The sequence below is a fragment of the Protopterus annectens genome, chromosome 1.part1 (genome assembly GCF_019279795.1).
Source record: "Protopterus annectens isolate FY-2018-M chromosome 1.part1, PAN1.0, whole genome shotgun sequence".
Lineage (NCBI taxonomy): Eukaryota > Metazoa > Chordata > Ceratodontiformes > Protopteridae > Protopterus > Protopterus annectens.
This window is the reverse complement of record NC_056726.1, coordinates 1,853,913,716-1,853,938,595: the sequence shown is the minus strand read 5'-3', so window position 1 is coordinate 1,853,938,595 and position 24,880 is coordinate 1,853,913,716. Positions and strand designations below refer to the sequence as shown.

General features: G+C 42.2%; 1 protein-coding gene across 1 annotated transcript in view; it reads right to left on the bottom strand.

Moving 5' to 3' along the window:
- Positions 1-24,880, bottom strand: part of KIF6 (kinesin family member 6) — a 4,303,753-nt gene that overhangs the window by 4,149,658 nt on the left and 129,215 nt on the right. Inside the window, exon 2 of the mRNA XM_044084863.1 lies at positions 10,966-11,069. Within this exon, the coding sequence (XP_043940798.1) occupies positions 10,966-11,069 (104 nt within the window). The remainder of the gene's footprint in view (positions 1-10,965; positions 11,070-24,880) is intronic.

Below are 24,880 nucleotides of genomic sequence, written 5' to 3'. Positions count from 1 at the left end.
TAGGACATGGTCCCCCCTTGTTTGCTGACATACCATATCACTGTGGTGTTGTCTGTAAAGATCTTTAGAGACCCTGGAGAAAAGGGAGGATGGAAAGCAGTTAGGGCCAACAAAAGAGCTCTCATCTCCTTGATATTGATGTGCTCTTTCTGTTGCTGAGGAGACCAAAGGCCTTGCACTTTTAGGTTTCCAAAGGAAGCCCCCCAACCCCCATCTGAGACATATGTGAATAGCTTCCGAGAGGGAAGCTAGGGTTGAAAGGGAAGCCCTGGATTCACAGTCAGTTGGTGAATCCACCACTGAAATTCCAACTTGAGACATGGAAGAAGTAGTATTGAAAACTCTAGAGGATGAGAATGCTGAAGCCAAATTAACTACAGATACCACTGAAGCTTTCTCATGTGCAATCTGGCGAAGGAAGTATAGTGATAGTTGATGCTATGAATCCCAGAGCCCTCAAAAATTCCCTGGCTGAAATCAAAGCCAGAGAAAGAAGGGACTGAAAAAAAGAAATCATAGTCAAAGCCTTGGGAGGAGGCAAGGGTGCTAGCATAGGAAAAGTCTGGAGCCTGCATCCCAGAAAAACATGATCCCATGACAGGGACAGGAAAGACTTGAAATTTTACAATGAAGCCCAGGCTTTGCAACAGAGAAATGAACCACTGAAGGTGCTGTAAAAGAATCTCTGGAGAAGAGGCTTGAATAAGCAGGTTGTCTAAATAAGGCAAAACCTGAATGCCTTTGAGCCTTCAAAAAATCAATCACAGGAGCTAGGCATTTGGTGAATGCTCTTGAGGCTGTAGAAAGGGCAAAGCAGAGAAATGTAAAAACTTCCTGAAAGGGGGATGAATAGGGATATGGAGGTAAGCATCCTTGAGATCCAGAGGAACCATAAAAGTCTGAGCCAGGAGCAGAAGGAACAAAGTCTGAAGGCATAACATTTCAAAGGAAAGAGACTTCAGAAATGTATTCAGGTGAGAAAGATCCACAATGGTTCTTCAAGTCCCCTCTTTCCTGGGAAGCAAAAACATTATGGAATAAAATCCCTCCCCCCTTTGAGTAGCTGGAACCTCCTAAATAGTTCCCTGAATCAAAAGACCCCGAAGTACCTCTGGAAAAAATCTTAACCGCTCTTGAGGTGGCTGAAGAATGCCCATGAAGGGGGGGTGGATTTCCAGGGTCTATATCATGGCATTGAAAAGGATGTTAATTGAATGGCTTTAATATCGAAAAATTGAGGTGTGTTTTGTGAGATCGTGGTACAGTGAAGATCAGAAAATTTGGCCTTTCCTCACTGTAGTGCGATCTTGGAGTTGGTGTATATAACTAGTGGGGGGTGTGGGGGAGGCGCAACAATAGCGGCTTCAATGAACGGCATTTTCGATTTTTAAGCCATTCAATTCGCATCCTTTTTGATGCCGTGCTACAGACCTTATTTCCAAACTATGAAATACCCTTGGTGAATGATGGAAAGAAACCAAGAATCCTGGGTTATGCTTAACCAGACAGGAACAGACAGAGACAGAGAAAGATGACATGAAAGAGGAATGTGGCTGGGAAGAATCGGGTAGTCAGACAGCACCTGGTTTATCAGGAAAAGAAGGCTTCTGAGCAGTAGGAGTCGGTGTAGACGTAGCAGGGGGAACCGTCCTGCCATCCTCCTTACCTTTAGGAGGAGGATGAAACGGCCTTCTAACAAAAGCCAGTTTATTGGGATAGTTTCTCTGGAACTTTGGCACAACAGAAACAAAAATATGTTTTAGGTCCTGTAACTCCTTGCCTTTTTCCTGTAGGGACTAAACAAATATTCTGTAGCAGCACCAAACAAACTTTTTTTGTCCAGAGGAGCATCTATCAACTTAGCCTTAATATCATCAGGCAGAGGTTGAAGACATAGCCAGGAATATCTCCTCAACACAGCCAGAAGCAGCAGCCCTACAAGAAGCATCTGCTGCATCATAACCACATGTAATGGAATGATGAGCAACCTGAAAGAAGGCCCTAACAGATAAAAAGGCAGAAGTCTTACCCTCAGAATCATCAGGATGGTCAGAAATAACCTGGCAAGCCTGAGAAAGGACAGCCAAAACATATCTGTTCATAACAGTCTGACAATTAACAGCCAGAAAGGCTAGGGTGGCTGAAGTATAAACCTTTTTACCCAGCCTTTCCACAGTCTTGCTGTCCTTATCAGAAGGAAGAAGCTTGGTAGACGGTAGTAATTTAGAAGGCTTGTCGGATACCACAGAAACCACCAAAGGGTCAGCAGATGGACACTTGCAAAGAAATTTGGTTTTATAACGTGCCTGATGACTGCAATCTGTTTTTTTTAGGAGTAGAGGGCTGAGAGCCTGGGGCCTGAGATGCAGAAGAACAGGTATCCAATAAAGCAGCCAAAACAGGAGGAACAGCAGAGGGTCTGAGAGACTCCATTTAAAGCAGCTCTTAATATCTTCTCTGCACTTCAGATACTTGGGAACAAACCCATTTAAAGAATTCCATCATCCTGGCAATGGTTTCCCCCCAAAGAAAATCTTCTCAAAAGGAGATTCAAGACTAGCAGACTCCTCTTCCTTGAAGCCATAATCCAAAGGGGAAGGAATCTGGGAGGAATAGGCCAGGGAATCCTCATCAAAATCCTCTTCTTCCTCAGAGGAATCCTGATCACTAGATTTCTTGGGGGTGGGATGATCAAGGAGTTGCCAAGACCGAGACCCCCTGAGGAGGCTTCAAGGTCATAACAGCATTGAACAAACCCTGTGTAAAATTCTGCCATTCACTCTGAAGGTCTTTAGGAGCAGAATAAATATGTCTTGTCTTTTGCTTTTTTTAAAGGGACATTCGCCTTACGAAACGCAGAAGGCTCCGATGTCGGCCTATATTCAATAATAGTAGTAGGGACTTCCTCCATCACCAGTATCTGCAGAACCCCCTAGGCCCTTCATCACCAGTATCTGCAGAACCCCCTAGGCCCTTCAGTAATAAACAGCCATGGTTCCCCCAGAAAGTATGAAACGTATGTCTAAACGGCTTTAGAGGACATGCGAGAAGCCAGATCCATGCTGGCCCCTGAACCGGTCATGGCAGAGGAATCCAGCCCAGGAACCAGAAGATCCTCCAGGCTTTTACTAGCCTCAAGGGAGACATCCGGTGGGGGAGGCACAGCCGAAGAATCTGACCTGATTTTTTTGGTCTTCTTCTTCGAAGATAGCAGACTCTCAAGTTGGGAAGTACCTTCCCATAGTATCTTTCGCTAAAAGCTTAAGGTGCTAGTTTTCAAGATAGATAGTGAGGGATGAAAGGTGACTACATACGATCTTTGGAACAAAAGCCTGAGAAATAGTACAGGATGTATGGTTGTGATAAACACCTAAACAAAAGAAGCACTGCTTGTGACAGTCTTTATGGGGAATCTGTCTCCCACACTGGTATTTACCCTTTCTGGATGACATGAAACCCCACATCACAAATGCAAAAGCAAAAAAGGATAAGCAAAAAAAAAACAAATGGGGCACTTATAACCCTCTAGGCTATTCATTGATGTCCCACTCACTAGGTTGAATAAGGAGAAATAACAGTCATCTGCCTGTTAGGTGTGCCAGGATCCGCCATATAACGCACACACACAGGTCCCTCAACAACAGGTACAAATATGACTCTGTCATTGTACATGTGGGTGTGAATGACCTGAGATGTACCTCCCTGGACTACATGAAAACAGACATGGAGGAGCTCTTGGATTATGTAGCCCAGCCGGGTACGACCCTAGCCCTGAGCAGCATCCTACCATCATCCAGAATAATACCACAGTACAAGCAGAAAATGATCGATTTCAACAACTGGCTAAGTTTCTGGTGTCATTCTAAGGGGATCCAGTATCTGTCTGCCTGGGATGACATGACTGACAGACCTTGATGCTTTGCCACCCCTATAGTACCTTTTTTAGGTGGTGTTCCAAAGACCAAATTACCACAGTAACAGGTACAAACAAATGCAATCTGAGGGTCATGCTGCTCAATGCTAGAAGTCCAAATCTCAAAATGCACTCACTCGAACCACTCCTTATAATGGAGAACATTGAAATTTGTGCTGTAACAGAGATCTGGTTCAAGGCAGCAGAAAGCTCCCCTGCAGCACCAGGCTACAACTCATTCCACACCTTTCGGCCCCAGAACTTGCACTGAAGCTCCAAAGATGGTGGTGTTTCCATATTCATAAAGGATGCGCACACCTCGAGACTGGTAGCCCAACATAATGCATCAGAGATACTTCAAGTGCAGCTAACATTGGGCAAGACAGCGATTCAGGTCGTAGGCTGTTATAGGTCCTCAACCACGTCCCAAGATACTCACTCCACGTTCCTAAGCACCCTGGAGAATATTAGGGTCCAGCCTAACACATTCATACTGGGTGACTTAAACTACCCCTTCAGTAACTGGGAAAAATACTCACGTAGCAATACACTTGCCCAACATTTCCTGGAATTCATTAATTCCAATGCCCTGGACCAGCTTGTTCTTACCCCCACTAGAGGTAACAACATTCTTGACCTGGTCATTGCTAACATGGACGACTGTTGCTCTAAACCAATAGTCAACTCCTCCCTGGTTATATCTGACGACAAACTAATCACCTTGGAAATCCATATCCCTCCCACCACTCCCCCCGCAAAAGTAACCACCATGAAAAACTTCTCCAAAGCTAATTTTGGGCTCCTAAGAACAGAGGTGGCTAACTTCACGCCACCCATGCAAATGGAGAATAGTTGCATGACCGCTGAATCATACACCAGTGCACTGTAGGAACACGTACACAAATGCATGGATCTCGCCATACCCAAAAGAATCAAGATGCTCTCCTTCAAATAAAGGAAGCTAATCTGGTGGTCCCCTGCCATAAACAAACTCTACAACAGAAGAAGGAAACTGATGTGAAATAAGGTGAAGTCCAAAGGCTGGAAAAACTCCCTTATCAGCCTCAACAAAAAGTTGAGATCCCTCATCAAATCCTCTAAAGCTAGCTATGAAAACAGAACTGCAGCAGATAGTAAAGACAACCACAAGGCCTTCTATAGTTATGTAAAGAACCTCCACTGCAATACCCAGATTTGCTCTGAGCTACTGCACAATGGTACCTTCTATACTGAGCCAAGAAATATTGCCAATATACTGGCCGACAGATTCAGTGCCAACTTTACCTTCCCCCTCAGGACCAATCACAATACCAGTTGATTGCCAGGCACCCAGTATTACTGCTGCACAGGTTAAAACAGCACTGTCCAAGGCAAGGAATACAGCTTCTATGGGACTTGACAATATCCATGGCTGTGTTCTACATGAACTATAGAGTGAACTGGCACCGCATCTGTTTGCCCTGTTCAATCACAGCCTCATCTCAGGCTTTGTTCCTACCGAATGGTGCACTGCTATAGTCATCCCTCTCCGCAAAGGAGGAGCGACTACAGACCCTGGGAACTATCGCCCCATTAGCCTGACAAGTCTGATATGCAAAGCTATGGAACGCATTATCATGGACCTAATAATTAAGGATATAGGGAATCTCCAAATTCTGGATCCCACTCAGTTTGGTTTTGTGAAGGGTAGATCATATGCCTGCTGAACTTGGTTGTCTTCTTTGAGTCAGTCACCAGAGCTGTGGATGAAGGCAAGGTGGTTCATACAACCTACCTTGATCAGGCCAAGGCCTCTGATACCATTCCCCACTCAGGAATCATAGAAAAACTCAGTAAGCTAGGCCTAGTACACACCTATGAGCCTATGAACTGATATGTCCGGCTAGGTAAACCAGCAATAACTTGAGCAATCAGACCAATGATCAAATATGGCATTCAAAGAATTCTTCCTGAGGTAAATGGCAAATCTTGGAGGTGTGATGGGGAAGAAGTAACTGGGGACATATGTTTTGGGTTGGTAATAAGTTGGCAGACTTTAAAAAATCCCTACAAAGCACATGGTCAGAAATATTGGATTAGCAAATGGATGTGACTAAGGAAATGTTTTTTTTTTTGAGCTGGGATACAGGATCTGAATTGCTTAGACATAGTAAGCCCTTGTTGAATTTAATTCTTGGGGCTGCAAAAAAGCAATTACTAAAAAAATGGAAACCAAAGTCTAAACTAACTGTATCTGAAGTACTGAATATTCTAACAGAGATAAAATAATGAAGTGGGGCCTTTAGAAAAGGATAGTCACTTAAGGAAATTCAAATGCACTATCCACCTCCCCCCAACCACTGTGCAACAAAGATAGGATTTTAGGGTGCTTGGAGGTCATTTAGGAGAACCATTGTGATTTTCTTCTGACATGTTGTAGTGACTTAATGCATTCAAGTCAATTTGTTGCATTAGACTGCTACTTAGTTTTTTCATCTCTTTCTTGCATCACTTCGTTAATGTTGCACTGCCATATAGTGACAGTGGTAATACCTGTTTAACATTTATTGGTATATCAGTGACAATATTCTCACCAGCCTTAGTGAATGCATACATGCTAGAAATCAAAGTTTGACAATATGGTCTGGCTCACAAGCTGCATCATAGAAGACATAGCTTGATGCTCTCACAAAAACAGTTTCAGTAAAAGTGATTTCCAGCCACCTAGTGCTGGCGACAATGGTGTCACAAAGTTAACATTCATATGACTTGCTGAATCCCATCTTTATTGACATCATTTGTAATGAATACATATGCCAAGGTCAGTAAAAAAGAAGTTATGTTCTTAGCATAACGTCCCATCTGTGTTGCTTATCTTCACTCATTCATTACTGATGGATGTCCGTTCCATCCTCGGAACTGAGTCGGCCTTATAACAAACTCTTCTCAGCCAAAAAACTCTCGAGCTAAGCTTTTACCCACAGTGCCCCTCTCCCTATTACCTCAGATCGAGTTTGCCAGTGATAGGAAAGCAGAGACTTTTTCTGAGCAGAAACCCCATAAACAGGATTAGGACCCAATCCGATCCTCCAGGAGCCTCTGGAGGAGGAAGGTGGGTGGGACGTAATGAATGAATACAGATGGAACGTTACGGTAAGAACACAACTTCTTTATCTGATGTTGTTTATCTTAATTCATTCCTTACTGATGGGATAGAGTCCCTCGCTACTTTATGTGCTGGGAGGCCCTTATGGAAGAATGTTCCTGGGTACCAAAGGATGCTCTTCTCCTATAGACCAGGTCCAATTTGTAATGAGTAATAAAGGGATGGGGGGTAGACCAGCTTACAGCTGCACAGATATCATCCATTGAAGCCCTTGAATGAAAAGCTACAGAGGTTGCAATTGATCTGGTTGAGTGCGCTTTAACCTTGCTCGGTAGAGGAATGTTACTCTTTTGGTAAATGAAGGATATACAGTTTCTCAACCACTTAGACAAGGTCACTTTAGAAATAGGGTCCCCCACTTTTGGACCTAAGAAAGACACAAACAACTGGTCTGATTTACATACTTGTTCTGTTTTGTGCAGATAAAAACGTAATTGCCTATGTACATCCAACAAATGAAGGCAGTATTCTCCTTTATTCGAATAGTTTGGAAAAAAGACAGGAAGGTCAATCGTCTGGTTAATTGTTAATTCTGAGATAATTTTCGGGAAGGAAGGAGGGGTTAGTCCAGAGTGATACTCTGTCTCTATGAAAGATCATATAAAGACGTTTGATACATAAGGCCTAAAGCTCAGATATGCATCTAGCTGAAGTTATAGCTACTAAAAACAGTGACTTCCAGGCCAAAAACTTCTTATCACAAGAATCCACAGGTTCAAAACGTTGTTGTGTCAGAGATTGTAGCACCAGCGTTAAATCCCAAGGGTCAATCGGTTCTTTGAAAGGTGGTCTGATGTGCGAGACCCCTTTTAAAAATGTTTTGCAGAGGTGATGGGAGATTAGGGATGAATCTTGGAAACCATCGTGAAAGTTTGAAATTGCAGCCAAATGGACATGTGGAGGCTCCTGACTGTAGAAGACTTGAGAGATAATCTAAAACCAAAGTAATAGGAGCTGAGCAAGGATCTAATTACTTTTGTTTGGACCAAATAAGAAATTTCTTCCATTTGCTGAGACAGATTTTCCTGGTGGATGGTTTATGTGAAGCCTGAAGAATATTACGTACAGGAGAAGTTACTCTGCCTGGCTATTACCAGAAGTTGAGAAACTAAGCTGTCAGCTTGAGACTGGGAAGGCTGGGATGAGTCAACCCTTGTGGATGCGAGATCAGTTCTGGAGTTGGATCCAGAATGGCCAGTAAGGGGCAATGAGGATTACCTTGCTTCTCAGATGAAGGGCCTTCTTTAGAACAAGGGGAATCGAGGGGAAGGGAGGGAAGGCATACAGAAGTCCCGTGGGCCAATCGTGTATCAGAGCGTCCCTCAGAGATTCCCCTATTGGGGATTAGGGAAAGTAGCGGCTGCATTTGTTGTTTAGTGGGGAGGCAAAAAGATCGCTGCAGGGCTGACTCCAGTGGCTGAAAATCTTCACCGCCATGACTGGATTGAGGGGCCACTCATGAGGCAGTAGCATACACCTGCTCAGCTCGTCTGCAATCACGATGGAAACCCCAGGAATATGCATTGCTAACAGAAAGTGGTCGGAAGCTATTGCTCATTGCCAAATTCTCATGGCCTTTCGACACAACAGGTAGGACTTGGTTCCCTTTTATTTGTTGATGTACCAGACTACTGACAAGTTGTCAGACTGTATAGCAATTGTCCTTGACTGAAGGGTAGACTGAAATACTTGCAACGCTAGAAGCACTGCTCTCAGTTCTAGGACAATGATATGCAGATTGGCCTCTATGTCTGACCAAGTGCCTTGGACAGTCCTCCCTTGGTAAAGCCCCCCCCCACCCTATCAGGGAAGTATCCATGGTCACTGTGGCCCTGGGCTGAGGTGGGCAGAAGGGGTGACTCCATAGGTCTAAATCCTCCACATTAGATCCTGTTTGCATCATTGAGTTATATGCATCTAAAAGGACAATCGATGGTGCATGGGATACCACTGTGTCAATAGGAGCCATTGGAGAATTCAGGTGTGGAGTCTTGCCAAGGGCACTATGTTAACTGATGCTGCCATGGAGCCCAGGATTTGAATAACTGCCCGAACAGGGACTAGGTTTTGACAGAGTTATCACCTGGATCTGGGATCTTATCCTGTGCAATCTGTGGTCTGGAAAAGAGACTAGTCAGGCATGTGTATTGAAAATTGCCCCTACAAATTCCAAGGTTTGAGAGGGAATCAAGTTGCACTTAACCCAGTGTATTGAGATTCCCAGGGATTCTGCTAGTTTGAGAGTGTAGTTTAGAGCTATCTCCAGCAGAAGCTTGGTGGGAGCGGTGAGGAACCAGTCATCTAAATATGGAAACACTCGGAATCGCTGAAGTCTCAAGTGAGCTGTTAGGGTGTGAGAGCTGAACCCTTGGCCAATGGTACAAGGAGGTAGGACTGAAAGATGAGGAACCTCCAAACAATATCCACAAGACACATTCAAGTCACAATTTGGCATCTTGCGACCACAGTGGTCGCACTGTTTGAAACCTCATGTTCCCTTTTTTTTTTTTTTTTTTTAAGAGAAAGAGATAGAGAGAAGGGGGGGAGGGGGAAATACCAATAATGTTATTTAAAATTTTACCTCACAGGGTAAGGGAAAAAGGACGTACCACCAATGGTACTCAAGAATTACAGAGAAGGTAGTTGAAAAGAGATAGTTTAAATAATGGGTAAACTAATGATAGACTATATAGAAAGGTATGAGAATGAAAAAGGTAGGAAAATTATTCAGAAAATGGTTCAAATGTCAAAAAAACTTTAAGTACTTAGCTGAGAGCTGGCTTGACACAGCTTTTCAGCTATGTGGCAAATGAGATCTGAGGTAACAGGGAGAGAGGTACTATGGGTAAAAGCTTAGCTCAAGAGTTTTTTGGCTGGCACGAGCTTGCTGTAAGGCTGACTCGGTTCCGAGGACGGAACGGACACACATCAGTAAGGAATGAATGAAGATTAACATCAGATCAATGGTTTGCGTATGACAGCCTTCTATCGATGAACATTTTAAAAGTCACATCAGAGTCAAATTGCATACTAGGCAGCTTAAACAAGAGCTTGGATATTATACTGAGATAATGTTTCAGTATTTCAAATGGGTGAGATATATATATCTATATATATATTTAACTGTACCTGGTGACACCTTTAAATTACCGGTTTTAAAAGTATCCAAAACTGCAGCATTTTGGAAACCTGCTTTCTTATACAAGATGTTGAAACCTATCCACTTAATTCGTTCAACAACTAATTATGTTTATTTCTTCCCTCTGGTATAATTACTATCATTCCAGATAAACAAGTCACCAGCATTATACATTTCAGAATGGAAAACAACCTACAGATACACAGGAGTAATCCAACAAACATATGTTTGCTTCATTTGCAGCTTAATAAGATAGCACACATAATACTCCACAATTAATTTCACTAGTAAATGCTCAGGTTTCACACAGAAATCTCTCTATCTTCTCTCAGCAATATATTTCTTATGAGGCTGGCTAAAACCCATAATAAGCATTAATGTAAATCAGTTTATTCTGCTTCATGCAATGTCATGATTACGTACAAATGACTATACAGGTTAAACAGCATGACACTTTTTTTTTTTTTTTTTTTTTTTTTTTACAAATAATGCTTATACAAGTAGTTTCCAATGCAGCACACAATTTAAGCTTCCTTAGAAGAAAGTTACATTTTAATATACACTGTTTTCTTATACTCTTATTGATTTGAAGACAGTCCCCATCACTGAAAAAATGAAAACAACACAGTGGCTGCATTTTAAGTCTTTCAAGATGCAACTTTGTATAAACTGTAAACCACAAACTGAATGGCAGCTTCAGGTCATCAGTTACTGAACATACCATGTAGGAAAATTAAAGTAATATAAATTAGCAAGCTAAATACATACTTGAACTTATAGCTCTCTCTTTTATTATTCACAAATCCATCAGCCAAATCATGTGGCACGATAATATCCAAACTTGGCATATTTTCATCATCAATAGAATAAATCTGTAATAAATAAAAATAAAAGACTAGTGAGGACATCTGGATTCTTCTGTGGCAAGAAGCAATTAAGAAAAAAGTACAGGTAAGTAATTAAATTTACTATAACAGTAGATGTAATAGATTCCTGCTGCAGCAGCCTAAGAGATAAGGGTCATGCACCCTGTAACTGACCAGCTTCATAAAACTAGAGGCACCATCCACATGTTACAGCACAGCTCCATAAAAGGACAATTGGACTGCAAAAAAGCTTCAGGGAATTTTTTTGCCCAGGAGAGAGGCAAGAGCTCTGAAGAGCAATGATAGGACACAAACTAAACACTAACTACATACAAAAGGGTGGGCATATCTACACCCTGGCAACACCAAAAAAAAAACAAAAGCAAAAAATGGAAAGTGGAGGGAGGGGAGACTGCTACAATGCTGATCTAGTAGATCATTTACTATTATGGTAAGTTTACTTACACAACTGTTCCATGTTCAGACATAGATCACTGTTGCAGTAGCCTAAGCTACATGGGCAGATTACCATAGCTTATATAAACAAAGCAAAAAAGGGAGGATGCCAATAAACAAAATTTCTAGGAGTCCCTGATCCTAACAAAGTGTGTTCTGGACCTAGAAAAAGAGTCCAGTTTACAGTGTTTTGCAAAAGTACGTACACAGGACCATATTGCTGCCTCTTGAATACGTCTATGGTCCACCCCTTTCCAGAAAGCCACCGAAGAAGCCAAAGCCCTTGAGGATGGGAGTGTAACCCTATCTGGAAGTGGCTTATTCTGGTGAGTATAACAAAAGGCAAAAGTATAAAAGATAACCACCTGGAAATTATCTGTTTGACACTGGTTGTCCTTTCCTCTTTCCTTCATAGAATACAAATAGCTGATTAGCTTTCCAGAAGGTTCCAGTTTTATCTAGGTATTATCCGAGCTGTCTACATCTAGAGTGTGAAGGATCCATTCTCCTTTGCTCTTCAGTTCAGGAAAGAAAACTGTGAGAAGACCGTCTTTCTCTCAAAGACCACTTTTGACATAAAGGTAGGCAGAGTTGTCATTACAGTTAAGGTCTTCACCTCCCATTCAAAAGGTACAAGGTTCGATCCTGACCTCTGACCAGTGTCTGTTTAGAGTCTGCATGTTCTCCCTCTATCTCTGTGGAGTTCCTCTCACCTTTTAAAAACATGCTGGGTGTGTCCAGCACAAATATACCCAATAATTAAGTTGGGGCAGCAGCACAGACTCTAGATTGTGCCTATTAGGGACAAGTTGCACAGATCAATCAGCCTCCCTGTGGTGTTCATTAAACTCTAGATAAGAAAACAAAGAACACAGACCACGTACTGTGTCAGGGCTAGCCACGCAATGAAATAAAAATTATCTCTAGGTGATTTGGTTATATTGACTAATATGGCCAAAAATGGGCATAGGTATTTGCCAGTGATAAGTGGGTTGAAGACCCAGCCTGCTCCAATCTACACCAGGGACCTATGTTACTGGTGGGAAAGGGTAATATGTGTCCCTTTTGGGCAGTGTGTGCCTGCCATGAAACTCAGGAGCCACAAGTCAATAAGGTGCTGGCCTGCCATTGTCCAATTGCCCAGCTTGAGTTACCTGGCAACTCTTTTGAGCAAAAAACTAGACATAAAATCAATCAACTTGCCAAATATGAACTAAGGATTGCTACACTGAATATAGGTTCATTGACAGAACACAGCTTGGAAGTAGATGACCTGATGGTAAGGAGGAGGCTGGATATTCTCTGTACCAAGGAGACAAGATGGAAGGACAGCGCAGCAAAGCCACTTTGCTTGGGATCCAGAGTCTACTAATCAGAGGGAGGATAGACTAGAAAAGATGTGGGATTATAATGAGGCTTCAGAAGGCAGTGATGGATGTCATTAGAATTAGTGACAGACTAATGGCAATCAGACTTCAAATATATGGCACAAGTCATAATCTCAGCCTATGCCCCACAGCAGGATTGGGACAGCAAGGAAAACAGTGTATTCAGGCAGCAGTTGTAAGGCCTACTAGATAAAGTAGGACAACATGAGTTGATGTTGATAACTGGGGACTCTACCACACATTACCAGGAAAGAAAGCAAAGGATATGTGATTGCCTGGGTTCACACTGGTGGGCTTACAGGAATAAAAAAAGAGAGGCCATTCTAGATTTCTGGCTGACAAATGACTTAAGGTGGCTAACACATGCTTCAGCAACAAACAAACCATCACAAGATTGCATACAAGTGTGGCCAGTATGCAACTCAGGTAGATGTCATCCTAGTAATGAAAGGGCAGTGGGTAGAATCAGAAATTGCAAAATCATCCAAAGTGAAACAGTCAGTCCACAGCTTAAATCACTGACTGCCACAATCAACTGCAAGCAATGGTCAGAGAAGGCTCAACACAGACTTGGGTGAAGATCTGAAGGTGGATATGAGATAAAGGGAAAGAGTCCAAGAAAATATGAAGGGGTGTAGCACCTCAGGAAGAAGAGTAAATTGGTGCAGCTAAAGATGAATGGCAGCACCTCAAAACAGCATGTGTGAGGAGTGGGACTACAGAAGAGCTATGTAGTCGAGCCTTGTATTGAAATAAGGTACGTAAGGGAAGCTGGTGGTGGAATGCAGAAGTTCAGGAACTCATCAAAAGAAACAGACTGCAGAAAAAACTGGGAGATAAAAAAGATTAACCAGGCTAAGAAGGAATACTGGCTGGCTAACAAAGAGGCTAAGAGAGCAGTTGCAGGAGACATTCTACCAGCTTCTGGAAAGTGACTCATCAGATGGCACAAATAAACTAACAGGTTGCAAGGTAAAGACAGAAAAAAGATAGTCATCAGATACCCATCTTAAGGGGTGTCAGCAACAACCTGTTCACCAGTCCACAGAACATCAAAAACAGATGGAAGGTGTACCTCCAGCAGCTTCTGACTATAGAAAACCCCACAGAAGCCATACTGTCCCAGACACAGTCTATGATAAAAGAAGAGGAACCCACCCTAAAAGTAGTAAGAATAGCACTAAGGAAAAAGAAGTCAGGAAAGCAGCAGGCTTGGATACATGCCTGCAGATATGGAAAAGATTTTGAGTGAGTTAGGGGAGAAATTGCTCCAGAGCGTACACGTGGCAGTATGGAATGGAAGGCATATTCCAGATGACTAGAGAATAAGCATTCTAGTACCAGTGTACAAGAACAAAGGGGACATTCACAGTTGTGGGCAGTATGGAGGTATCACACTCCAGTCTCACTGCACAAAAGTTCCTGAGAGTATGATTAACAAATAAGCAGACTAGTAGAAAGAAAGATAGGAGATGAGCAGGACACAACACAAGCGACCAAATGTCTGCAGTGAAACAGACAGTGGAGAAGAAGCCAAAGAAAAAGGAAAGAGTCCAACTCAGAATTCCTAGATTTGGAGAAAGCATATGACAAGTACTCAAAAAAGCTGATTTGGGTAGTTCTACAATACTTCAAAGTCACAGAAACATTTGTAGAGTTAGTGCAGGCTATGTACCAGGAACCGATGGCACAAGTACAATGTTTAGACTTACAGAGGGGTTCTCAGTGAGAGTGAGTGTGCATCAGGGTGCAGCTCTGAGCTCATTGTTGTTCAAACTGATGATGAAATACATTAGCAAACAGGTCGGAGGGGACAGATGTGTTATTACAAGCAGACTTGAACAAGAACATCAGCAAATGCAAGGGGAATGGAATGCAAAACTAAAAACTCATGGGATGAAACTGATTACAGATAAGATAGCTGTGATAGCAGTAAATGGGGAAATCAGAAGAAGATGTAAATTGAGATAGAAGGGAAAATAGTCAACAGCTTCAATTATCTGGGAATGGTGGTTGAGGAGAAGGATAGTCTGATTGAGGGAGTCAAAGCTAGAATCAGAGGGGCTACAGCCAACCAGCATAGAGCGTCAGCGGTACTATGTGATAGAAGAATGTCAAAAGTTGAACAGTAAGCTGTACAAAACAATGAAGTGACCAGTGCTACTGTACGGTACAGAAACCTGGGTAGTGATGGCAAAGAAATTGAGGAAGCAAGACGTGAAGAAAATAAAGAGCCTGAGATGGGTGGTAAGATGCATACTGTGGAAAAGACGAAAAAATTACATCAGAGCAAAATCCAAAATAGCCATAGAAGAGGTTACAGAGAATAGACTAGTGATTTGGGCACATGTTTAGGAAAGCAGAAGACAATCTGGTGAAAAAGATTTGGGACAGACATGAAAAAGGCAAGAGGAAATAAGGGCATCCAACAAAAAGATGGATGGACTGTAGAGAGTAGACCTGTGACAGTCAAGCATGGCTGTTGAAGATGGTAGAGTAGTATGGAATTGTGAGAGATGGTGATAATTGACACAAGAACCCCAACCCTATGTAGAAAAATGGGAAAAAAGAGGAATTATGATGATGATTCTCAAATAAAGCATGTCCCTGTGAAGCACAAGACAGGGTTGACTCACCATATGAGCTTATAACTCAGGTGCTTTCTCAGCAGAAGTCAGAACAATAAGCAAACATTTTTCCAAGTTAATCTTAATTTGGACTGATGAGCTGGCTCAAATGGAGACAGAGTAAGCTTCTCAAGTACAACATTCATATTCCAATAAAAATCTACCTATTTCTTAAATGGATGAGTAAGTAAACACCCTTTCAAAAACTGTTTAGCTTAAGCATTATTAGAAGAGTGGGGTGACTCAAGGGCAGACAAACAGAAATGGCTGACAAATGTACATTGATAGAAAGATGAGATGATCCATGGGCAGACAAGTAAAAATGACCAACAAATGTACCTTGATAAAGGAGTACAAAAGGCCACTGGATAGTAACTCACACAAATAATCAGGAACCAGAGGCAGTTGGGTCTGAACAAGATCCCAGTTCTTGGCTTGCACCAACTGCAAAATCCTTTTTCACTTGCACATATATGATTTGTCAGTTGCAGGTTCTCTCACCCGCTTTACCTGCTGAACATCCTTAGAAAAGAATGTGCCTTAAGGGCATCAAAATTCGATCTAGGCAATTAGTTGAAGAGTCCCTAAATTGGGGTGTATCAAACTCTTGTGTGAGTAAATCCAATCTGTGGGGAAGTGCATCGTAATTACCCTTGGCTAAATTCAAAAGGGAGAACCACTGTTGCCTTTGCCAAGAAGAACCCTGGATATCAGTGGAAAGGTACACAGAAACATTCCCTTATATTGGAATGAGAAAGGATCTGTCTTTCAGGCCTGTTTGCAAGGAGTCCTGGAGCAGAATTTCTTTAATAGTCTGTTCACAAGGAAGGCAGACATATCCACTTGAGGTTTTCCCCACAGTCAAATCAACTCTTGGAAGATCCCAGGATGATATTTCATTCCTGAAAGTCCATCCAGGTCCTGTTTAGCTTGTCAGCTATATCGAAGTTTCTCTCTGACAGAATGTATGAAACCTGAAGAGTCAAACTGTGGAGTTGCTATCTCTGAGCTGTTACAGCAGCTCTGCAAACATGGTAAGATCTGGTACTCCCTCCCCCATTTATTTATTTATGTACCTAATCCCTGTGGTGTTGGCTGTACACACTTGCAGAGGCCATGGGAACTAGAAAAGATTAAGGCCTTCAAAGCAACGATAACTACCAACATCTCTCTGAACTTTATGCGCTTTTGTCTTGTTTGTCTACAGGATTGCACAGAGCTTGCACTTTTGCCATTTTTGAAACCATTCCTCATGCCACATCTGAACAGCATGCGGTGGCTGACTGAAGGGAGGTCCAAAGGGAGAACAGAAGACCTGGATTGCAAACGATATGATCTACACACCATCCAATCTCCCTCTTTAAAATTTCCAGAACTGGGATCTGAGATGACAAAGTGTAGGTTCTGAGTCCAGGCTGATCTGTGGTACCAATGTACTTTCCTCATTTGTAGTCTGGCCAGGGAAAGCATAAGAATCATCAATGACATGTGCCATGGAATCCTGATTGAAGAAACTCAGAAAGAACTGTGAAAATATGTCTGCTATGTCTGGAGAAAAAAAAGGTTCCTTTTATTTATTTTTTTTGAGAAAAGTCCAACAAATGTCCGTGGGAAATCTTTCTGTGAGAAGGGATGAGAGAAGACTTCTGAAAGTTGATTTAAAAACCCAGACTGAGTAAAAGTTCCTAAACAGTTGATGAAGGCTCTTGACAGCTGAAAAAAAGAGTCTTCAAGCACAATCCAAGTAACCAAAAATGGAAAAATGTGAATGCCTTGAACTATGCAATAAGCAATGACTAGAACTAGGCATTTTGTGAATACCCATGGTGCAGTGGAAACCCCAAAGGGAAATACAGAGAACTGCTAATAGTAAGCCAGACACAGGAAATTTTAAGAAGCACCTGAAATGCTCTGCAATACAAGCATAAAGATAGGCATCATTAACATCCAGCTTTACCATAAAAAGTAGAGGGGAGGTCAGAAGTACAAGAGACTGAAAAGATTAAATCTTTAATTTTGAAATCTTGACAAAAAGGGTTAGAAAAGCAAGATCTACTACAGACCTCAAAGATCCTTGGTTTTGGGAACTATAAAAATTGATGAATAAAACTTTTGCCTAGGAATTTGAGGGACAAAGGTTCTGCAACTCTGAGACATCATGTGTTGCAGGATGGTTGGAAATAGACAGATAATTCCAAGGACAAGAGAGAATCCTCTGGAAAGGACAGGGATGCCCATAGCCAAGTGTTCTCCTATTGCATTACCTTCAGAACCCAGCTGTCTGAAGCAATATGATGACACAAGGGAAAGGTTGCCAATGTGGGAGGACAGAAGAACCTGAACAGGCTGTTCTTGATTTTTAGAGGCTGTTCCTTTCCTTTTAGAGGCTACTTTCCATTGCATTTTCAAACCTTGTTTGCTGGCTCCTTGCTGCTTAAGCTGCTCAATATAAAGGGCAGCCAAGGACAATGGGAAATTATTATATGGTCCGAAAAAGGAGGTTTGAAAAATCTGAGACACTCCTTGAATCAGTTTCAAATCCTGTACAACAGAAGGGTAATCAACACCTTTGCTTCTTCATATATTCTAAGCCAAGAAACCATTTTTGTCTGATTTTTTTTCCAAAATCTTCTACTAAAAACAAACCATTAGATTTATAATATCATATTACAAAAAATGTAAAATATGATTGCTCTTTGGTAGACAATAGGCTATACAGTGGTGTTAATGTCAAAGGTCTATCTCTACATGCTCATTTTATACTGCAGATTTATGAAATAAAAATAAAAAGGTATTTTTGTTTGCCAAAAAAAAAAAAAAAAAAAAAAAAAAGGATGATGTAAGTGTGCAATACAGGACCACGATACTGGTGTGGAAATTTTTTCATCTGTATAATAGCTTTCTAGTGATGTATGACATGAAGAGATAGCATACTACTGATTTGTAATACTACCGAGTCTATATAAATTATACATATATTTTTACAATATTTCAAAATATTAATTTACAAAACCTTATAGATTTAATGACACATTTATACAAATTGTTTAACTTAATGTTCTGATGTGTTGTATAAGAAGGCACAACTTATTCACCTATAGGTCACACAGCTTTTTATAAAATGAATGCAGTTATGAAAATATAGGTAATTGTCATAATAACTGCTCTACCAAAAGAGCATCTATAGTTCAGAATGTCTTCTCATTACCCAACACATTTAATGTCAGTTTTTACTAACACCCACTGCTTGAACACACCATCCCCAAAAAGGCAGCATCACTCTCAGTTTTAGCATTATTAATGTAAACATATATATATACGTCCTATTTTCATAACATTTTGAAAACGGTCTTTAATAACTTAAGTTTTGCACATCCCATGCTGATCAATTCAATGTCATGCTTAGCAAATCATGTCAGCTTGTAGGTGCCACGTTGCTAATTCAATACTAAGTATGTACTTTTAACAGGACTTTGAAATCAGACTTTGAAAACAGTGATGAATATACTCATTTCAAGAGTGTAGGGAAGTCTCTTGTAAAGATTAATATAATCTTACAGGATACACAGAAATCCTGCCTTTCCCGATGACTATAGGTTCATAGGAGAATACTAGGTTAACTGCCCTGAAAGGCTATTTTAACCCTAGACAATAACCCTAGATCAGACTCAAACCCTGTACTTTGTACCTTTTAAGTGCAGACCTTAACCATTATGCCAATCCCCCCTAATGAATAATTTCTTTATTTTATTTTACATTTGTTGACCGGGATAGTCCGACTATATACATATCCATTTTCAGCGGAGGCCCGGGGAGAAAAGCTCCAAAGGAAGTTATAAAGGCAAAATTGACATAGTACACAGTAAAGAACAATTACAAGCAATTTAAACACAGACTATTAGCCACTCGGAGTGTAGGTTAAATAATCCAACATGCCTATCGTCTGGTAAACTAAATTACAGTACAGCAGATATGCATTAACATAATAATGGCACCCCAGTGTTACCATATATTTAGTCAGGCTTTTCGCAAGGGCATAGACATTGAGTCTTGAAGTACTGCTTGAGGGCTTACTTGAATTGAGATAGGGTAGTGTATATTGTAATGTCAGCAGGTAGCGAGTTCCAGGTTTTGCCTACAGAGTTGGCAAACATGGAGTCCCCTGCTAAGTTGTTGGATTTGGTGGTTTGTACTACAAGTCTATTGGATGAGCGAAGTGGTCTGAGGTTGGTGTGGGGACAGATGATGTTTTTCAAAGCAGGTGTTGTATAAATGTGCCATTAAATCCATTAGGTTTTGTAAATTAATACTGTTTTGAAATATTGAAAAATATATGTATAATTTGTATAGAATCGGTAGTATTACAAATCAGTAGTACGCTATCCCTTCAAGTCATACATCACTAGAAAGCTATCTATGAAAGTAACTAGAGATATGGACGACTTTTACTTCAAAAAATGTATATTAATTCACATTCTCTTATTCTGTCAATGTTTCAGGTTAATAGTACTAACATTTTAAAATGTCCCTGATTTCTCCCCAATACTTTTGAGAGCTAAAATTCTTGTATATTTCACAAAAATACAAGATAGGATGCTTATGATCAAATGCATAACTTTATTAGTATTGCCGCCAACTTAATTTCATGCCATCCAGTAACCAACAGTCTCTGCCACTTTAAAATGACAGCATTCTTCTAATGGTACAATTACACAAGTCTATTAACAAGTCTTCAAAATAAAGAGTACTCCTTAGACTATAGCCCTTGCTATATGCAAGCCAACCATGATTCAGAAAGTACAGTTGTGTACACTTACCATAAATGTAGATGTTCGAGTTCTTTCACTGTTGCAGTTATCACACTTGGGTTATCCTGCCAGGGGTAGCCCTCAGTCAGCCCGAATACCAGAGGCTTAGTTTTTCTGCTTCGGGTGCTGTTGCTCCAGGACTGATGTCAGGTTGTCAGTGGTATAAAATCAGGCAGCCGACACCATTACATCAGTTTTTCTTGCTTCAAATGTCCAGAGCCCCCAAACAGGGAGCTAGGTTATGGTGGAAGAATTCCACCAGTAGAACGTAAATACCAAAAATCCCTGTAATGAGTGAGGAAGAGAGACAAGAGGGATGGAGAGTGGGAAACCAGGACTGCAACAGTGAATACACTTGAACATCTACATTTATGGTAAGTGTAGACAACTGTACTATATTCTTCGTGTTTCACTGTTGCAGTTATCACACACGGGTCGATTCCCAAACCTGAAAAAAAGGGTGGAGGCAGTCAAGAAGACTGGGGACTGGCTAGGATGCCTTGCAAAACCGCGGTTGCAAAGCCTGCCCTGGATTTGGAGAAGATAAGCAGGTGGTAATGCTTGAAGGTATGAACAGAACTCCATGTTGCAGCCTCCAGGATGTCCCTGGTAGGGACCCCTCTGAGAAAAGCTGCAGAGGTGGAGGTTGCCCTGGTGGAATGTGTCCTGACCCACGTAGGGGGCAGTTTCCAGTGGTATTTGTAGCAGAAATGGATACAGTGTGCTATCCATTTGGAGAGTGTTTGTTTGGATATGACCTTGCCCTCTGCCCCTGCTGCAAAGAGGACTAGCAATTGGTCAGTTTTCCTAAAAGATTTAGTCCTATCCAGGTAGAATCAGAGCGGTCCCTGCACATCTAGAGAATGTAGAATCCTTTCCCCCTTATTTTGTGGGTTAGGGAAAAAGGTGGGCAAATGAATAGATTGGTTGAGACACACACTGGACTCCACTTTAGGCATGAAAGTTGGGTTAGTCCTGAGGGAAACACTGTCAGCATGAAAAATGATGAAGGGCTCTACTGCCAAGAATGCTTGTAGCTTTGAAACTCTTCTAGGTGAAGTGATGGCTAGAAGCAAGTCTGTTTTCCAAGAGAAGAATTTTTACTCTGCTGAAGCTGCAGCTCAAAGGGGGGTAGTGTGAGCTTTTCCAACACAAAGTTAAGGTCCCAAGCTGGGGTAGGAGCTCTTCTGGGTGGCTTTAAATTGTTAACCCCTCTGAGGAATTGTTTGATTAAAGGGTGAGAAAAAGAGAGGTGGCTCTTTGCTGTAATGAGCAGAGGTGGCAGAGGCATGAATTTTAATAGAAGAGAAGGATAGGCCCCTGTGTAGTAGGTCTGCTAGGTAATCCAGGATGAGAGGTAGGGAGGGCTGTGCTGTTTCAGCTCCTTTAGACTGGATCCAGGTGCAATACCTTTACCACTTGTCAGCATAAGATTTTTTAGTGCTGGGGCATCTGGCCTCACGTATAACACCCAGGACTTTCTAGCTTAAGAATGGCAACTGGAGGAGAGGTCAGGGAATAAGCCAGGCTGGCAGGTTCAGGGTCTGCAATTGTGGATGCATGAATTCTCCGTTCTGATGGGTCAGTAGAGTTGGGATCTGAGGTAGGAGCCATGGTGGCAGGGGTGACAGACTGCGCACCAGTGAGTACCAGTACTGGAGTGGCAAGACTGTGGCGATTAAGAATGTTCTTGGTTTTTCCTCTTATTTTGAGTAGTACACTTGAAAGTAGGGGTAGAGGGGGAAATGCAGAGAGCGAGAGGAATGATAGGGCATCCACTTTCCAGGTCTTGCTGTCAGGTTCCCTGGTGCAGAATTTGCTGAGCTGGTGATTGTTGTGGGAGGCAAAGAGGTCCACCTTCGCGGTGCCCCATTTCTGGGTTACAAGGTTGAAGGTGTTGTGGTCTAGCTGCCACTCGTGTGGGTCTAGGAGGTTTCTGCATAAGTTGTCTGCCAGAGAGTTTTGGGAGCTTGGCAGGAATTGTGCTTGCAGGTGAATTTGCATGGCTGAAGCCATGTGCCAAAGGGTCATGGCGAGCCTGCAGAGGGGATAAGAGTGAATTCCTCCCTGCTTGTTGATATACCACATCACTGTGGTGTTGTCTGCTTTGATCAGTAGATTTCCTGGGAGAGTAGGGGTCTGAAAGCTGTTAAAGCATGCTGAACAGCTAGCATCTCTTTTCAGTTGATGCGCAGAGGTACTTGATTTGGGCTCCAATCGCCCTGAATGCACCTGCCGTCCAGGTGTGCACCCCAGGCATAATCTGATGCGTCTGTGGTTAAGGTCTGGGTAGCGTGGGGTTGTGAGAAGAAAAGACCCTTGTTGTGGTAGCATGCTGCTGCCCACCAAAGAAAATCTTTCCTTAGACAGGGTATCATAGGAATGTTAGTTTCCAGGTCCCGAGAGTGTTGACACCAAAGGCTTTTTAGGTACCAATGAAGTTTCCTCATATGCAGTCTGGCATATGGAATGAGAAGAATGCAGGTCGCCATGAACACTAGAGCTTGCAGGATTTTCCTTGCAGATAACTGGGTTCTGGTGGCTACTTGAGAGAAGTAGCCTGTCAGATACACTTGTTTTTCTGGAGTAGGGAATGCCATCTGGAAAGCTGTGTCCAGATTTGCTCCCAGGAATGCAATTTTTTGAGTGGGTACTAGTTTGGATTTCTTTTCATTTATAGTGTACCCCAGGGAGGTCAGTAGGTGCTTTACAAAGGTCAGGTGCTGTAAGAGCTTTTCCTGACTGTCTGCCTGAATCAGGCAGTCATCTAAGTAGGGGTAAATTTGAATATTCCTTTGTCTGCAAAAAGCAATGGCTGGAGCCAGGCATTTTGTGAAAACTCTGGGAGCAGTGGATAAGCCAAAGGGAAGCACACAGAACTGAAAGTGCATAGATCCTGCTCTGAAATGTAGACATTTCCTGCAGGAATCCCAGATTGGGATGTGTAGATGGGCCTCTTTTAGGTCTAGGGTGGATAACCAAGCATCCTTTGATAGTATAGGAAGAAACTGAAGGGTGAGCATTTTGAATTTTGGTATCACCAGGAGGGTGTTTAGAATTGCTAGATCGAGGATTGGGCGCTAGGTGCCCTCTTGTCTGGGTAGCAGGAAAAGCCTGGAATACAAACCTTGGCCTATTTTATCTACAAGAACAGGCTGTATTGCCCTCATGGAGAGCAGGGAATGGACTTGGATTTGTGCCTCAGCCCAGTGGTATGGAGGAAGACCTGGGAACCCTTTTGGAGTAGGCAGAGTTGCTGTTGTTGTCTTGCGGCTTTTTCCGGTCAGGGGTCGCCACAGCAAAACTCCAGTATGCTAATGATTGGCAGTATATTTTCACGAATGCCGAGGTACCAGCTCGACGTCCAACTTTCAACAAAGGCACGCCCATTTACGCATGTCTTTCGAAAGCCCACCCAACTGCGGGGAGGACATGCAGACTCCACAAAGAAGGCACTCCCAGCACTCAAGCCGAGAATCGAACGGGAGAACCTCTTGCTGTGAGGTAACAATGCTACCACTGCACCGGGAGGAGAGTTTTCCTCCTAGGGGCACAAGCAGGTTGGCAGGGGTAAGGGGTGGAGGAAACCACCTCAATGAGGACCGGCGAACTGGTGACTAGCTTATCGGAAATGTCATCTGCAGTTTTGGACCTGTGCGGTCTGTCTGTCTTTATCCTTACGTTTTCTCAGAAATTCGGTAGACAGATGGCTTACCGAAGTTTTTTCGGAATATGGAGATGGACAGCAAAAATATTTAGCTACAATAAGGGCCCAACGACGTATAGTTCTGGTGCTGAACAAAGCACAAAACTGACAGCGAGGGACGTCATGATCTGGGCCTAAACAGGTGACGCAGTAAGAATGGAAATCTCAGTGTGGTATTTGCTTTCCACAGGCGAGACAATTGTTAACTTTTTCTGACATAGGTTAGAGCAAGAAAAAAGGATCCCCAATGGGGTTCTTAGCTTAAGAAGACTTCAACTTCAATTCGGAAACAAAAACTCAGGTAGCAGCCAACCAGCACTCATGCAAACTGCTTCTGCTTCGGGCTCCTCGGCAAGAAAGACTGATGTAATGGAGTCAGCTGCCTGATTATATACCACTGACGACCTGACATCAGTCCTGGAGCGTCAGTAATTGACGTAGAAATACTAAGCCTCTGGTATTCGGGCTGACTGAGGGCTGCTCCTGGCAGGATATACCAAGTGTAATGACTGCCACAGTGAAACATGAAGAATATCTAGTTGTAAACAGTGCAATCCAAGAAGCAGAAGCACAGGAAAAGATGTCAAAAGTGGATAATGGAACCTGGATGAGTCAGTCAAGTGTAAGGTACAGAATAAGTGTTTCTGAGATAAGTAAAACACTGACACTTCCCAACATGCACAATATCCTGCCCCAAACACATAAAACATTCTAGTCCAAGTAGAATGTTAATCAAAAATACAAATTTTCCTCACCAAAACTTCACATAAGCATGACAACTCCCTTACCAATGCAATGACAGTTGCAAAATTTCCAGTTTCATAGCTAAACA